A 15,985-nucleotide genomic window follows, 5' to 3' on the forward strand; every position below is an offset into this window, starting at 1 on the left:
TCCTTGGGGGGCTGCCTGAGGACCCCCACTGAAGTAGAGGCCCCCCCCGTGAGGAGCCCCTTATGGGCGCTTCCCGTAGGGAGGGTGCAGGCCACTTACAGAGGTGCTGGGGGCCGGCGCAGGGGCTGGGGCCTTGCACCGCCCCGGGAGGGTTGGTTCGCCGCCTCCCCGAGGCGAGTCCGTGAAATACGGAGGATTCAGGACCCTCATGAGGGCCGTTCCCGGGCGGGGGGCGATGGGCATTGCCCCTTGGACTGCAGATCTCGGCATCAGCCACGGTGTGCTTCCCCTGTGCACGCTGCTGCTTCCTCCTGGAGAGGAAATGCTTACTGCTTCCTAAACAGGAAGCATGGCAGTTTTGGGGTTGGTTTTTTTTGTGTTAATAAAGTAGTCGGCGTTTCTGCTGATTTAAAACGCTTTCTTCCAGACCTTAAACACTAGACAAATTCTTAGGTCTTGTTCTTATTATTAGACTCTCATAATTTTAAAGGTCTCTAAATAAACAATCTGAACTAAATGACTAAAGTTACTCATGTGAAAAAGCCCCATGATGTTATGCATTAGAACCACACCATTCAAACAAGTTGGGCAAAATGTATTTCTAACAAATAGTAAATGGAGGAACAAAACACTGAAAACATGCTAATAACGTGCTCTTTTTGCACAGTATGCTCTTGGCACAGTGGTAGGTGCAACAAAGGCATCTAGTGGGCTTCCTCAGCCTGGTGATGAGTATGACTTCTACCAAAGCTTCCCTGGCTTCAGGGCGTACTGTGAAACACAGGGTGACCGACTCCTTCACTGGTAAGGATGCTTTTATGTCTCTGGGCTGTTGCTAATAGCTTCCAATCCAAAACAGAAGGTAGCACTCTCCTTTGGAGACTCGCCGCAGATAAAGAAGTGGTTTATTTAACATACGTAATTTTAGCTACTTTTGTCACACTTGACAGTTTAAGTGACAAGTTTAAAAAGGACCTTTCATAGTGATTTGAACAAAGAGCTGTGCAGAGAGCAGAGCCTGATACGAAACATATTAGGCTGTCTATTTTAAAAATCATGTGGTTTGTAAGAAATTGATTTTAACAATTAATACCACATAGGTGTTTCTTCTGTTCACTGCTTATGCAAAGTTATCTATAGGTACTGCATTTGATTTATTTTCAAATTTTGAAGTTATAGCAACTTGAAGATAATTGGATGGTTTAGTGTTCTACCTGCCTGCTTTCAAATTGCTAATAGCTGTACTGTTCTTTTGCAAGCATGAGCAAGGTGATGCAATACCATGGCTGTCGTAGCCACATTAAAGATCGCAACAAAGTGACAGAGCTGGAAGATAAATTTGATATGCTGGTGGACTCCAATGATGTCATTCTTGAAAGAGTGGTAAGCAAATGATTTCTGGATGTTGTTCTTATCGGCTGTTTAGTTGCCACAAGCTCTTTTTTCACTGCAAGAATCTAGTGATTTTCCTTTTGTTTTTAAAAACAATACCACATGTTAAGCCAGTGGTCACAGCTAAGGCAGGTGGCCCAAAGGGAAGGAAGGGAATATGTGACTTGTGAGGAAACTACACACAGTTTGGCATGAGAACGGGTCTGTAAATTGATAGAGCCGCTTCTCTGAGGAAACTGTTCCTACCCTGATGTTCAAATACTTCTCCCATATTTGTTTGTCTCGTGTTGCGCAGGATTCAGGGGAAATGCTGTGAAGGAATCTGCTTGTGTGACTTCCTTTATTCAGTCTGACTAGAGCAGCTGAAGATGGTAATTTAACAGGGGTTTGGTTTTCATCTCTCTTTTCTGGATTTTAGGGTATTTTATTGGATGAAGCAGCAGGAGTTAACAAAAACCAACAACCAGTCCTTCCTGCTGGGTTACAGCCCCCACAGATGATCGTTTCCAGCTGGAACCGCAAGGTGAGGCCTCTGCACTCAGTTTGCTGTGTTACCTTAGCTTTTTTACCATCATTTGCACTACTGATTTTCCAGTGGAGTAGAGTATTTAAATGTTCTGTCACCATATTTTTTTTACATGTTCTAACTACCTCCCTCTTTTTTTCTTTTCTTATTTGTTCAAACTTGATTCTGGATTCTGTGTGCTTTCAAATGCCATTTCAGTTTCACATACAGAGCAGCCTTTCTTTTGTGTATTCATATGAATTCAGGATCCTGATTCAGAGAGCTTTCCTTCTTAGGTGCTGGACTTGCTGCAAAGCAGTGACTCACTTTTAAGTTTGGGGTATAACTTTATTCGTCTGAATATTGGGTCAGGCTGAGTAAAAGAGACTGCACATCTGTTAACTCCTGTGAGTTTTAGCTGTGGTTTATCTTTTTTTTTTTTTTTTAATAGGCAGGAGAATCCCACAAGAGAACTCAATCTGAAACCTTCCGACTGCTTCATGCCAAGAATATCTGTCGACCACAGCTTAAGTTTCGGGAAAAGATTGACAATTCCAATACTCCCTTTGTACCTAAACTTTTTATCAAGCCAAATGCATTGAAACCTTTGCCTGAAGGTAAGGGTTTATTTGATGCTGGGTAAACTATTGAGAGTACTTGACACAGATCTTACAATCTAGAGGAGAAATCATTGACTGTAAAGGAACAGCAGGAGGTGTTGACCTCTTAGATGCGGTAAGCTCTACGACTCTGTTGTTTTCATATGTGTCATGTATGGGTAGGTCAGCATACAGTATCTTCTTGTTGGTATACAGTAAATAATCTGTTCCAAACAGATACTCTGCTGCTTCTTTTTGCCACTATTGAACGTGCATGATGAGAGTCACTCTGGCACCAGAAGTGGTCTTGACTAGCCTAGTTGGCTTTACAGATACTTCCTTCTAATTATTTAGGAGCGCCAGATGTGTGGTTAGACCTACCTTTGCTTTGGGTGCTTTATCAAAGCCACCGGCATAATGTCCTATCTCGGCAACGTGTCATTCTGCTGCTGCTGATTCATCCTTAGTCTGCACTGGTGCAGTTGTACTAAGTGGGAATGATTGAAAGATTTTTCTGAAGATTTTTTAATCTCCTTCCGAGCTCTTGAGCAGAACCACCTTGCATCTTGCTTAAGTACAGCCTGTTAAAAAACTGGCTTGTCATTAGAGGTGTAGACAGAAATCTTGCTGACAGCAAAAGCTGCAGCTCTAAATTGTTAAGATTTTTGATACTTCATGATTTACATAATATCTTATGGTGGGCGGAGGGGAGAGAGTAGCAGGCTGAGAACATGTTATGTGTAGGATCCAGTCCAGTTGTTCCATATTGGTTGTTCAGCCCTCACAAAAAGTGGACGGGAACGAAAGGAGCGCCCTGAAGACTTGGATGTGCCAGCTGCTTTGGCAGACTTCATACACCAGCAGAGGACGCAGCAAACTGAGCAAGACATGTAAGAAAATAAACTGACAGCAAGGTGCTTGGAGTACCATTGTGGACATGCAGTTGTGTGGTCCCATTGTGCTGATGCTATTCACGTGTAACAGCTCTGCATGTGTTTGTGTCTGCACACTACGTTACGTGTGATTTGCTTTAAACAAACATGTGCTTAGTAAGAGACAAAATTTCTACTCAGTAGCAAAACTGCTGTAGTTCTCAATGTCTCTGTGCTCTGGCTTCATAAAGATGACTGAAATTTAGTCTGTGCCTGTCTTCCTAATTTCCACAGGTTTGCTCACCCTTACCAGTATGAACTGGAGCATTTTTCTCCACCAGATGGAGTTCTCAAGAAACCAGAACCCCAGGTTGGTGCCCACATTAATTTAAACTTACTGCAGATGCAGTCTACAGCTGGCCATAGTTGACAAATTTCAGAATTGAGGGTGGAGGTCGGGGGTGGGAAGTGACAGAGAACACACCAAGCCTAATAATTTGCTCTGCCAGATGTACAGGCCCATCGAGGAAACACCCTGTCATTTTATCACCACGCTGGATGAGCTGGTAGAACTCAATGAAAAGCTTATGAGCTGTAAAGAATTTGCCCTGGACTTAGAGGTAATCAAATTACCTTTTATGTTTAAAAGTTACATGTGTACTGTTAGTCACTAGGAGTTTTGTAGTTCTCTTTTTCTCTTGCTTTTTGTACTTTCTAACATGAAGAGACCCTGACCTGTCAGATATTATCTACAAGACTGAATTAAACTGTGTCAATATTATAAGTCTTCCAATGGTAGTACTTCTAGCACACTTCATACTGAATTTGATCTTCATCTTGTGGGGCTTTTTTATGTCATGTTAGTGACTGCAAAGAGAAATCGTGCTTATTCAGTTGTCTTTTGCTTTAAGAAGTCCTCTTTTACTTTTTATTCCTTTATTTGGGGTGCTGTTTGTGTTATAGTATATACATATAGTACATATACATATATAGTATATATATTATATGTTATACTTCTGTAATAGATCCTAGCTTACATCTCCCTTCCATGTTTTTCAGCACCATTCCTACAGGAGCTTCCTGGGCTTGACGTGTCTGATGCAGATTTCCACCCGAACAGAAGATTTCATTATTGACGCACTGGAATTGCGCAGTGACATGAACATTCTCAATGAGAGCTTCACAGACCCTGCAATCGTGAAGGTCAGCTGCCAAATTCACCAATTCACCACTAGAATTCCCTTTTTTTTCCCCTTAGTTTAAGCTTCATTATAGTTAAAAGCACACTGTGTGCTCTGTCTTGGTCACTTGGCTCTGCTTTCATTGTGACTTGTTCATGTGGCGTTTTCCTTGATGGAAGTGGGGAATTAGTTGCCAAGTGCACTCATTTAGTAGTTCTGCACTTAACAGGGACAAAAGAGAAATCTGGTCCTAAAGGTATGAATGTGAAACCACAGCACTGCCAGCCTGGAGTAGAAAAATTCTTCATATCATTCTCAATTTGTTTTGTTTTTCAAGGTCCTTCATGGTGCCGATTCAGATGTAGAATGGCTGCAAAAAGACTTTGGTCTGTACTTGGTGAACATGTTTGATACTCACCAAGCTGCTCGTCTCCTCAATCTTGGCAGGCATTCCTTGGAACACTTGCTAAAGCTGTATTGCAGTGTAGATGCTGACAAGCAGTACCAGCTGGCCGACTGGCGGATACGGTAAAAACTGACCCCTTAAGTGGGCTGAAGCTGGAAGGTAGCACTTGTTTGTATTGTTAGAGCAGAAGCATGTTTCTAGTTGCAACCCCTGTAGTTTTAGATTAGTCTCAAAGGAAAAAAGCACAGCATTTACCTGGCTATGCTTTTAATTTATTTTATGAGTGTTCATTTTCCTGTATTTCTTTAGAAAATGAGTTCCTTTGGGAAGATCAGGGAAGATAAAGTAATGAAAAGCTCCTGGAAGCTCACTTCTGAGGAACAGTGCTTAACCACTGCAGTATTACAGAGAAAGTCAGTATTTGCTCCTCTAGAAGCCCCACAAAAACATTCAGTCACCTGCAGTAGGTAGAGCAGTATGCTGTTGGAGCAATGAGCTTAGTTGTGCAGATGGACCCTGCACACCACAGAGATGCCAGAGGTCTACTTTATGTAGGCTCTGCAGAGAGAGGAGAGTTACCACAAATGCCATAGCAAGCAGTTCTGCCATCCAACTTAGCTACATGGCAGTCCTGCTCTCCAGGATATGAACAAGTCGCCATCTGAACGTTACTGCTGTTGCTCAACAAATCCTTGAGAAAGGAAACAGAAGTATTTCCATATTCATTCTTAGCCTGTTTTACATGCAGTTTGCCCTAATATGCCTTGCAAGAGAAAAGTGACAGTTTGGCAAGGCAACTGAAATATATTAGTGTAATTTTGGCTGGTTTTTTTAGCCCGTTGCCAGAAGAAATGATTCGGTATGCCCGTGATGACACTCACTACTTGCTCTACATCTATGATAAAGTGAGGGAAGCGCTGTGGGAGAGAGGGAACGAGCAACCCACTCAGCTGCAGGTTGTGTGGCAACGCAGCAAGGACATCTGCCTGAAGGTAAAGCTTCACCTGGTTGGATTATCTGCATCAGAGTATGGGCTTAGTAGGACAGAAAGTTCTTTGCCTAGTCTGCATCTGTTACGTAGACACGGGGTTTTTTTCCTCTGTGTGTGTCTGAAAACAGCTGTATAAACTCTGACTCAGTTGTGTGCAGTCACTTGTTTCACTAGCTAAAATCCTTGGATTCAGATGCCCTTTTGCTGTTTTTTGAATGCTGGCACTCCCTGGCCTCTCAATAGCTTCAGGTGTGTCTTTCCCAAGAGAGATGTTACATTCCCAGTTCTACTGGATGTTCCTAGAAGTTCAAAGCCAGCTGGAGTTGCATGATATAATTATATCGTGCCTGTGGAAAATACTGTCTGTGAAAGTAGACCTTGTCTAATGTAGTAAAGCTTAAAGATATTGTATGTCTAAAGCTGCTCCTAGAGTTGGTAAGGGTGGTTTTCCCTAAAACTGGATGAGAAGTATGTTTTTCAGGGGTAGGCTCCTAACAATAGTTTAGAGTAGAAGTTCCAAGACACATTGTACCTCAGTTTATAAAGTCCCTTATGTCTTATGTGAGATTCTCTCTGTCTTAGTGAAGCAAGGCAAGCTAGAAAGCACAAATCTGATACTGATCATGAGTGTTTCTTTTTTACCTGTCCAGAAATACATCAAACCCCTCTTTTCAGATGAATCCTACCTTGAGCTCTACAGGAGGCAGAAAAAACATCTCAACACGCAGCAGCTGGCAGCATTTAGGTTGCTGTTTGCATGGAGAGACAAGATGGCACGTCAGGAGGATGAGAGTACAGGGTAGGAAGTCTTTTGTTAATGCTTCAGTGAATCTCTTGAATTGTGGCCTCCCCCCCCACCCCCTCCATTTGGGAAACCTTTGTTACTCATAGAAATTAGTGTACTACCACCTTTTACAGAGAAGTTGTGTTATGTTAGCAGCAAATTCTCACAGGTATCTAGATCAGCCCTACTTAATTTCTTTTTAACTGATTTCATCTTTTCACACCTTGTAATTGTGGCAGACCTATGCACTTTGAGGGTATTTTTAAGAGTTTTCAACAGTCTGTTACACTGACATTGCCTCTTTGTGTTGTAGATATGTGCTACCAAATCATATGCTATTGAAGATAGCAGAGGAGCTGCCCAAGTAAGTTTTGTTCACCCTTGAGGAGTCTTATTTGATTTTAATATGCAGCAAGTCATTTCCTAGTATGTAGTTACTTCTGTAGTTGGTCCCTTTCTTCAAGCTGTCAGTACTGCTTTTCTCTAGTTCTTCAGTTTGAAAGAGAGATAAATAGCAATACTTCAGAAGCCTCCCAACATCTTCTGGGATACATCTCTCTCTGATTTTATTCGACTAATAAAACATTCCTTTGCATTGCTGTATGTCATACATCCCCCCTGAGATTCCTACAGTATTACAGAGAAAGAGAGTGATGAGTTCCCCTATAACATTTATTTGGGGTTTTTTTTGGTTTCCTAAGGGAATTGAATTGGGGTCAAGGGGCAGATCCCTTAAACCATCCAGTTTATACACTTTCCTCAAACACTTGGCACTCATCATCTAACCTCCATACTTGAGAATAATAAAAGTGCATCTTTAAATGCAAGTTCACTGCTAGGCTCAACTTCCATAGATGAATACTGAACAAGGAACAAAATGAAAATGAGGACAGACGGACAGACCACAGAAAAGATGAGAGGAGAGCTGAGTTGATGGTTTCTCCTTATCTGCACAAACCTGGTACAGAAGAATTTTTCAGCACGGAGGATAAACTGACAGATTAATCTGACTTGTCTTATTGTGTCACAGTCAAGACCATAGTTATATCTGGTTGCACAGCCTTTGAATGCAAATGCTTAATATGTCAGCCATAAATATAGCGCACTGAATTTTTCTCATCTCTCTTTAGAGAACCCCAGGGCATCATTGCTTGCTGTAATCCAGTCCCACCACTAGTTCGCCAGCAGATAAATGAATTGCATATTCTCATTCAGCAGGCCCGGGAGATGCCTCTTCTCAAGGTAGGAGTAGCTTGTACCACACAAGAGACTCATCACTTGCTTTCCATAAGTCAGGGACTGGAGCTAAATGGTGACCTGTGATGATATGTATGCTGAAGTTTGCTTTTTAGCACTGTGAATATAATGTTCTGTAATAGAGCAGAGAGATATACTGCAACTTCTTGCCTGTCTGTTGCTTGCTGTATACTGGCTTATACACAGTGTGGTTTCCTGAAGAACCAGAGCAGTAAAAGAACAGGCACTACTTGAGCAGGGAGCAGTTGTCTGTCTTACATTGCATATCACGTTTGCCTGTGTGAGGAAGAACTGGACCTTGTGGAATTTGTTGGCCGTGTAAATGGATTCATAAATCTTTTATAGCTATGGTGAAGCAAGAAAAAACCCTAGGCATAAGAGGTTCATTAGTTAAAATGTATTGCTGGCATGTTGATATTGATACAGTCTTCCTCAAGTGAAACAAAACCATTTGTGAGCATGAACGTGTCCTTTCTGTGTCAGGTGTTTAAGTGTGCCCGTATGCAAACACTGCAGGAGAAGAAAAAATGTAATGTTATTAACTTGCTATCTTGTAATAAACATGTTGAAAACATTGATAAGGAGGGCAGCCTAGAAGAAATAGGGCAGGTGCATTTAAGTGACTTATCTTTCTTTCCCATTCTAGTCGGAGATTGCTTTGACAGTCAAGAAGAGAGCACCTCAATCCAACCCTGAGGTACTGTTTACATATTTGTTACCTAATGCCTTAAGCCTTAAACTCAGAAACAAATGTCACAAAATGCTTCTAGTAAATTGTTTATTCTCATCCATTTTACAGGACTCTCTGCTTTAGCTTTGTTACTTTTCTGTGCTAGACTCATAACATTACCAGCTGTAAATTGGTATTTTACAAACCACCATAATAGCAGTACTTAAGGCTTCATCAAAAAACACTTTAGCTGGAGTTCCATGTGAGTTAGTCTATATTGACTGATCTGTAAGAAGAGAAGGTTCAGATGAGTTTCTAAGGCTGACTCATTTACTCTCCTCATGCGTATGAAGTACAGCATCTCCATTAACCAGTGGGTGTTCGCACAGATACCCTTTTATTGCCAGATGCAGTGTGCTCTGGCAGGTGAGCTATATTAAGAATATTCAGACTCTGAATTTCGCCTTTTATTTGAATTTTCATTAATGTGTCTTTGCAATATGTGAAAATGTATACAGATTCATAGAGTAATGTATTAATGGTGTTTGTAATCTGAATCTCTCTACAGAGGCTGGAGAATACCTTCTTTGGACCACATGACAGTTCCCGGATTGCTATGGATGATTTTCAGAACAACTCTGCCTTGGGTAATTTGGAATTAGCGTAAAAACTGTGCTAATAATGACATGATGTGACTTTGACATGGGGAAATAAGCAGCCCTGAGGAAACTTCCAGTGAAATCTCATTACACAAAGCAGCAGAAAAATACACAAGTAACTTAATAAAAGATTTTATCTCCTTTTCACATAGAGCCTGCACCAGCTTTGGAACATGGTTGTCTCTTTCCAGACCATGAGAGGACAATGAATATTGAGAGTGTTCAGCCAGAGTCAACATGTCTTGTTGCTACTGCCTCTGTCAGCATATTCAGTGTAAGCAACGTGTTTGTGATAGTGTCAGTATTTAAGTATTAGAAAACATACCTAATAATCTGCTAAAACTGTGTGAAAGTGTTAAAAGAAATAGTAAGGTGGGACATGCATGGAAATGATACTGGCTTCCTGTAGCATGTGGCATAACCAAGACAACTGTGTTAGGAGGCCAGCAGGTTAATTACACCTCTCTGGAGGTCCACTGCCATCAGTGGAATTTGAGATAGAGAGAGAAATAACATGCATGAAACAGCAGCAGCCAAAACAAAAAAATATTCATGTTAATTTTTTTTTTCTTTTTAGGAATGTGACGAAGATGAAGGAAATGAGAAGGCTTTAACCACTGCACAGCAGAAAGCTCAGCGTATAATGGAGTCCTTTGAAAATCCATTTAGAATGGTAAAAGCTCCCAATACGTATTTGTAGGGGGAGTCATAAACTACCTAGTGCAGAGGATGCTCTGAGCTGTTTTTCCAGGCACATGTGAAAGAGCTTGGTGTATGGCATCAGCTGCTGCTTTCTTACTGGATTCAGAGATTGCCCTTCTTGCAAAGCGTGCACGTGTGGACTTGTTTTCAAAACACAGAACTGCCTTTTAGATATTTGTATTTCTAGATAGTGAACAGACCTCTCACTGTTTGATTTTATTTTTTATTGAGTGGGTTTTTTTTAATTTGCATCACATTTTCATCTCTATGGCTAGAGTTAGTGACCTGATTTTACTCTTCTATTGAATCAGAAGAACAATAGAATACTTTGTTATATATTTGGAGTGACAAATTACTAGGAAATAATATCAAAGCAACTTCTTCTGGTGTGTGGTTGGGGGTTGGTTTTATGGGGGGTTTTTGTTTGGTTTTTTTTTAACCTTTCTTTTGGCCATAGATGATGTAACTTTTCCAAAAGGTGGTCTATCTGTGGAATATTTCTTAAGTATGGACTTTTTCATGTGGAACATTTTAAGTAGCATTTTAGCAATGAGCTAAATGTCGTGTACTGAGTTTGAAGCAAAATGTTTTTCTCCTCTCCACAGTACCTACCTTCAGAACAGAACCCCGCCTATGTCTCTCAATCTGCAAAGTTTGACCCATCATCAAAAATATACGAGGTAAGACTTGAGCTAGAATTTCCTGCCAACTAGTACAAAAGAAACAAATAAGTACAGTTGGGAACCTCAGCAATATAGGATTGTTTTTGTCCTTGGATTCTGCTTAGAAAAAGATTATAGGTTTTTAGAAACTTGACATGTTTCTGAATCTGTACTTTGTTGTTTCTGTAGCATTCGTATCCTTCAAAGAACGTGGGATTGGAGCCATTCCACTGTATATTCCCTGTCTGTCAAAGCTACAAACTACTACTGAAGTCTGTTCTCATGGCTTGTTTGTAGCTCAGAACTTTTAAAGCACATGGGATTTACTTTACCTTGTGTAGCAGATCTTAATCTCTTTTACAGTACAATTTGATCTTTTGTACTCTTAATGAAGACCAACTTGTGGTAGCAAGTTTATAAACTCCCTTTTGCTGTAAAACTTCAAAGAAAGTGATTCCAGGTAATTTTTTTTTTCTTTGCAGATCAGCAATCGATGGAAGTTGATGAGTCAGACACAAACACAGAAGGAGTCCAAGGATGAAACAAAAAAGAAAGCAGCCCAGCAGTCAGGTACAACCATTCTTCCCTTCCTCTGTGTTGGCTAGCGTGCTTTTCGCAATGCACATAGGTTGTTTCCCAGCTACAAGAAAACCTTAGCTGATGAGTTTCCTGATGGACGAGATTGTTTGACAAAGATTGCACTTTGTTTGATTTCATACTTGCTACACGCTGGTTTGCTTGCTTTTTTTAAGCTCCTGACTAAATTACTTCTGCTTTTTACAGTAATGCTTGTTTGTTTCCATAGCTGCTCGTGACCAGGCACAGAAGGCGTACAAAGAGGCAACAGAAAATATTGTGTCTGTTCGTCAGCAAGCTATGGTATGTCATTGAATTCCCTACTTCCGGCCTTTGCCCCTTTTGACGTTTCTAACGTAGTTCAGAATGAAACTCTGAGCCCTATAACTCTGCAATACCTGAATGACTGTTGATAGTGGCCTTTCTGTGGTTCTGTCCTGTGTGTACCAACAGGCCCCTAGCAACTGTGCTGTGCAAATCTTTGCATCCCTCCATATCTTCAGTAGGAAATATTTTCCACTGCTGCACCTCTTTGCTCCTCGCTTGCCCAGGTTCCCCCAAATCTGCCTGTGTGGTTGCAGCAGATTACAGACTCTGGTATCCTGTGAAATGACAACTTGGCTTTTAATCTGAAAAGTCCCTGCTGTGAGGAGACAAAAAAAGCCATTTAGGCCCAGGGAAGAACAGTGCTTTCTCCCCACACGATTATTGCTGCAGGCCATAGCTGTCACTGGGGCCTGGGTCCATTGGGCAGTTCATCTGCATGCTGGTGTTCATGCCTACACAGAGATGTTTCATTCTCCTCTGCTGAACTTGTCCTTGTTTCTATTCTGTGGGTTGCTTTCACAGCAGGAACAAGCTAATAAGAAAAGGGAGAGAATCATGAGTGAAACAGGAACAGAGTTGCCAAAACAAGAGAAGAAACGGCCAAAAGCCTCCCAGCAACCAGAGGAGCTGGAAGCACCAAAGCAGTTTACCCCCTTTGATTACAGCAAGTCCAACTTCAAAGTGTTTGCGGGTAAGATCTGTATCCCTTGCTAGAGTGCTGCAGGCTGTGGAAAATGTTGCCAGCTGAGCCCTGAGAAGGCTGTGTCTGAATGTAGGTGCCAAGGCAGTACAAACTGCTATAAAACACTTTAACCTTAGAGTGGGGAAATACTAAAAGAAATTAACTTGAGAAATGTGCAGTTTAGCATCCCTTTTTCTGATTTGGAAGCAAAATCCTGAAACCATTGGCCAAGGGTTTAGATTTGGATTTTGCTGCTTTTCTCTGTAGAGAAAGTCATCTGTTTAATTGAACCCGACGAACTAGGAGGCAATGGAGATTGGACTCTTCTGTAACAAGTATCTGTTCAAAAGCATCTCCTGTCCTTTAGAGGTTGTTCTGGTTTTTAGCATGTGGGAAACTGCAGTGAAACCTCCTTATCATCAGAGGAACACCGTGGAATGTGCTGTTCTTTATGGAAAATTTTAGTGACAGCTTCTCTCCTCTCACTTTCAGGAAGCAGCAAAGCAAAGCAGTCACCACAATTTGATCCTGCCAAGCAAGCTCACACAGGCAAGGTACGGGCATGTCATGAAGGAAGGAACAGAAATGTTGATAATAGCATGTACCCAGCTGGGGACTCGCTGTGGGAGGGAGATGATTTTTTCTGGATCTGCAGAATGTTTCCTAACAGCACTTGGTACTGAGGTGCAGCTTCCAACCACAAGCTCTTATTTCATATTATGTCTTTTCCCATTCAGGAAGAGCTTTCCTGGGGCCTCTCAGACTCTTGTTTCCTATGTTTTCGTACACTGTTCACACCTGCACCTCCATACATCACAAGCGTGACACTTAAACCACAGCACACCACCACAAATTCCCAATACCAAATTAAAGGTTCTCTCAAAAATCTCAGTCAGTCCAGTTATTCCAGGCCCTGGCAGGTCTGCGTGTAACCCACACTCTCCACCAAGTACTGTCATGAGAAAAACACTCTCAGCTCAGAGAATTTTTACTTAAGTTATTGCTAACTGAGATTGAGAAATTGAAGAGAAGAAAGAAACTATAAGCCATCAAACACATACTTATGGAAACCCATGACCAACACAGGGTGGTTCCTGTGTCATCATTGTCCCATCACCCCTGCAGACCTGGGTTACCTAAAACCCCCCATGTGTACCCTGCATAGTGCTCATGCACAGAGTGTTTGGGTACTGATGTGTCATGTCAGTGGGCATTTGGGCATGAAGTAATAGGGCGCCCATGCGTGAATTCATTGGGCACTTGAGCATTAATTTTAAGTTCTGAAGCTCATTTCTTGTATTTCAGCCTCTTTCCTGTGCTTGCTGCCTTCCCGTGTATTTAACTGCAGGGCAGATGGTACCAGTGAGCATCTTAGATATTCATTAAAAAACATATTTTGGAAGCTGAACAAGTTAATGCCTGGTAGCATGGGAAAGTTTCCTGTGCAATCCCTCTGCTCTGTCAATTGAAGGAGAAAAAGAGAAACTGATGAATTTGAGAGAACCTGTACAGATGTTTCTGTCTAGATGAGTTACATTTGTCATCAGTGGGATACCGTACTTCGCGTGTCAAGGTTAGACCAGTAGAACAGCAGTTTCTCAGATTCATGAAGTGCACGTGCATATAAAGAAATCCTAAAACATGAAGCAAACTGTGTAAACAGGCAGTGTTCCTTGGAGTTGGAGGGACCCGAGAGCACACAAATCTCATGGAATATCCTGTACTGGGCAGGTACCTCACACTGGTGGTGTGCTGTTTTTTTTTATTCTTTGCAGAAATTTGCTGGAGCTAACAAACTTCAACAATCTGGAAACCGAAGCATGTCCTACCTGGCGGGGAAAGCCGATAGGTGTGTTGGCAGCCTGCTCTCATCGCAGTGGTGGAGTGTTTTCACGCCTGTGCCCTGGAGCTATGGGCAAAGCATAGCTATTGTCCTCTTGCTGTGGGAGCTTAAGCACATGTTTAATGGGAAGAGGTTGTGCAACACCTACTCACATTCATTTCACAGCTTGACGTCAGATTAAAGGGAAAAGGAAGAAAAAAAAGCTTAGTCAGGATTAATGCAATCAAAGACAATTCTGGGTGGAAGGTCTGAAATGCTGAGGTAAAAGTTTGTGTTAATAGATGTGGGAGTTGCTTTCTTTGGCCACAAAGATAGGTAGAGGTGGGGAGAACATTGCCTGGCTTGGAAGGAAGATAAGTAACAGTACTGACAAATATGAACATTCTTGTTCTGAATAGCTACTTAATGTGTAGTTTACGGGTCTTGATCCTTGTGTAATATTTAGTCGTAGAAGAGCAACTCTATATAAGGGCAGCACTGGAGGGAGAAAGGTTTTGTCTGCATCATGACCTTTTCTCAAGAGAATCAGTGTAACCCGTTGTAGGTTTTCAGTCTTGAGTGGATTTAGAGCAAGAGTTAAAGTCTTTCTGTCTTTTGCAGGGGTTCCAAGCACCACTGGCCGAAAAGATAGTCCTTGTTAAGGGACCTGTGGGAGTTGCTGCTGAACAGAACAATAGAAGTATTGTCACCATAGGAAGGCAAATACCGGTCATTGAGCAGTTTTTGTACAGAAATGTTTTTAAAGCCATTAAAATCCTTTTTATTCCAAAAGGAGAAACACCTTAATTGATGCCACTTTTATTATATTCACATTGGTTTTTTTTCTAATTGTGCTCACAATGTTGCTTTGTTTCTAATTTTGAAAGTTTATCCTGTGTCCTCAAACATGGTTAGGCTAAACTTGTCACTTCTTGGGAGTTGCTGGAAGCCCAGAACCAGCATGTCAGTGAAGCAGGAGAGGAACCTCTTGGTGTCTCTAAAGCCAACACAAAAATAATAGAGAGCTTCGTTAGATGAGACTCAAACCTCAGGAGTCCAGAGAAGGAGATAAGGCCAGACTGTCCTTGTTGGACCTTGCTTACCCATTGAACTACAGCTCATCTCTTACAAGACAAGGTAATATGAAAGATGAGTGCATTTACTTGGCAGTGTTTTGTGTATTTTTTAAGCAAAGATTTTATTTTAAGGGCAAAGAAGTTAGGGTACTTTTTGAATCAGAGAGCAGTGGTTTCACCATAAAGTTACAGAGTGAAGGTTTTTCACCATGGAGCTATAGAGTGAAAGCAGTAGCATTAGGTAGAAGGTGAAAACACAAGAGTGCAATATTGGGTTGGGGAAAGCCAGTGAGGTTCTGTGCTGCTACTGAATGTCAGTACAGCTATACTAACATTTCGTAGTTTTAAATACCCACAGTGAGTTATCCTGAAGTCTTTGTAGAAGGAGTATCAGCCCATAACTTGAGGGATGAATGGCAGAGCTTATTCTGAATGCTGACAACTGAAAGGTGGTAACACTGCTGTGAAAGAGGTAAGCAACGTTTAACAGTTGGGTGTACTGAGGAGTAGGGCTGGTGTGACTTTGCTCGAAGCCACATTAAATCAGTGGCAGAGCTGCTTCCTGGATTACTGGTCCTCGGATCTTTCTCCCTTTCCCAATGGCCTTTACTCTGCAATTTCCCTTCCGACTAAGGATTTTTTGGCAATGACAGAAATTACTTCTCTGTTGGTGCAAGGACTGAGTGGGTAGTGATAAAAACTTCATTCCTAACCCCAGGGCTTTATTTTACAAAGACTGTGAGGAGGTTTGGGAGTTTGTTTTCAATCTTTTCCCGTATTTCTCAGAAGTAGGCAGTAGAGGGTTTTTCCTCCTTGGGTATC

At 41.6% G+C, this 15,985-nt stretch overlaps 1 protein-coding gene across 1 annotated transcript; it reads left to right on the forward strand.

Moving 5' to 3' along the window:
- Window positions 1-667: 667 nt before the first annotated feature.
- On the forward strand, window positions 668-14,894 carry EXOSC10 (exosome component 10; the record flags this gene model as incomplete). The annotated part of the gene is made up of 24 exons (XM_010192032.1): window positions 668-804; window positions 1,260-1,383; window positions 1,811-1,915; window positions 2,349-2,514; window positions 3,275-3,386; window positions 3,663-3,738; window positions 3,878-3,988; window positions 4,428-4,571; window positions 4,887-5,077; window positions 5,791-5,947; window positions 6,597-6,745; window positions 7,044-7,094; window positions 7,861-7,972; window positions 8,634-8,684; window positions 9,226-9,304; window positions 9,508-9,590; window positions 9,894-9,989; window positions 10,624-10,698; window positions 11,163-11,250; window positions 11,486-11,559; window positions 12,106-12,274; window positions 12,758-12,819; window positions 14,041-14,114; window positions 14,709-14,894. Coding segments are annotated over 24 exons (2,517 nt in total), but the record flags the coding sequence as incomplete, so codon positions are not given.
- Window positions 14,895-15,985: the final 1,091 nt, after the last annotated feature.

This window comes from Mesitornis unicolor, unplaced genomic scaffold (assembly GCF_000695765.1).
Source record: "Mesitornis unicolor isolate BGI_N332 unplaced genomic scaffold, ASM69576v1 Scaffold34909, whole genome shotgun sequence".
Taxonomy (NCBI): domain Eukaryota; kingdom Metazoa; phylum Chordata; class Aves; order Mesitornithiformes; family Mesitornithidae; genus Mesitornis; species Mesitornis unicolor.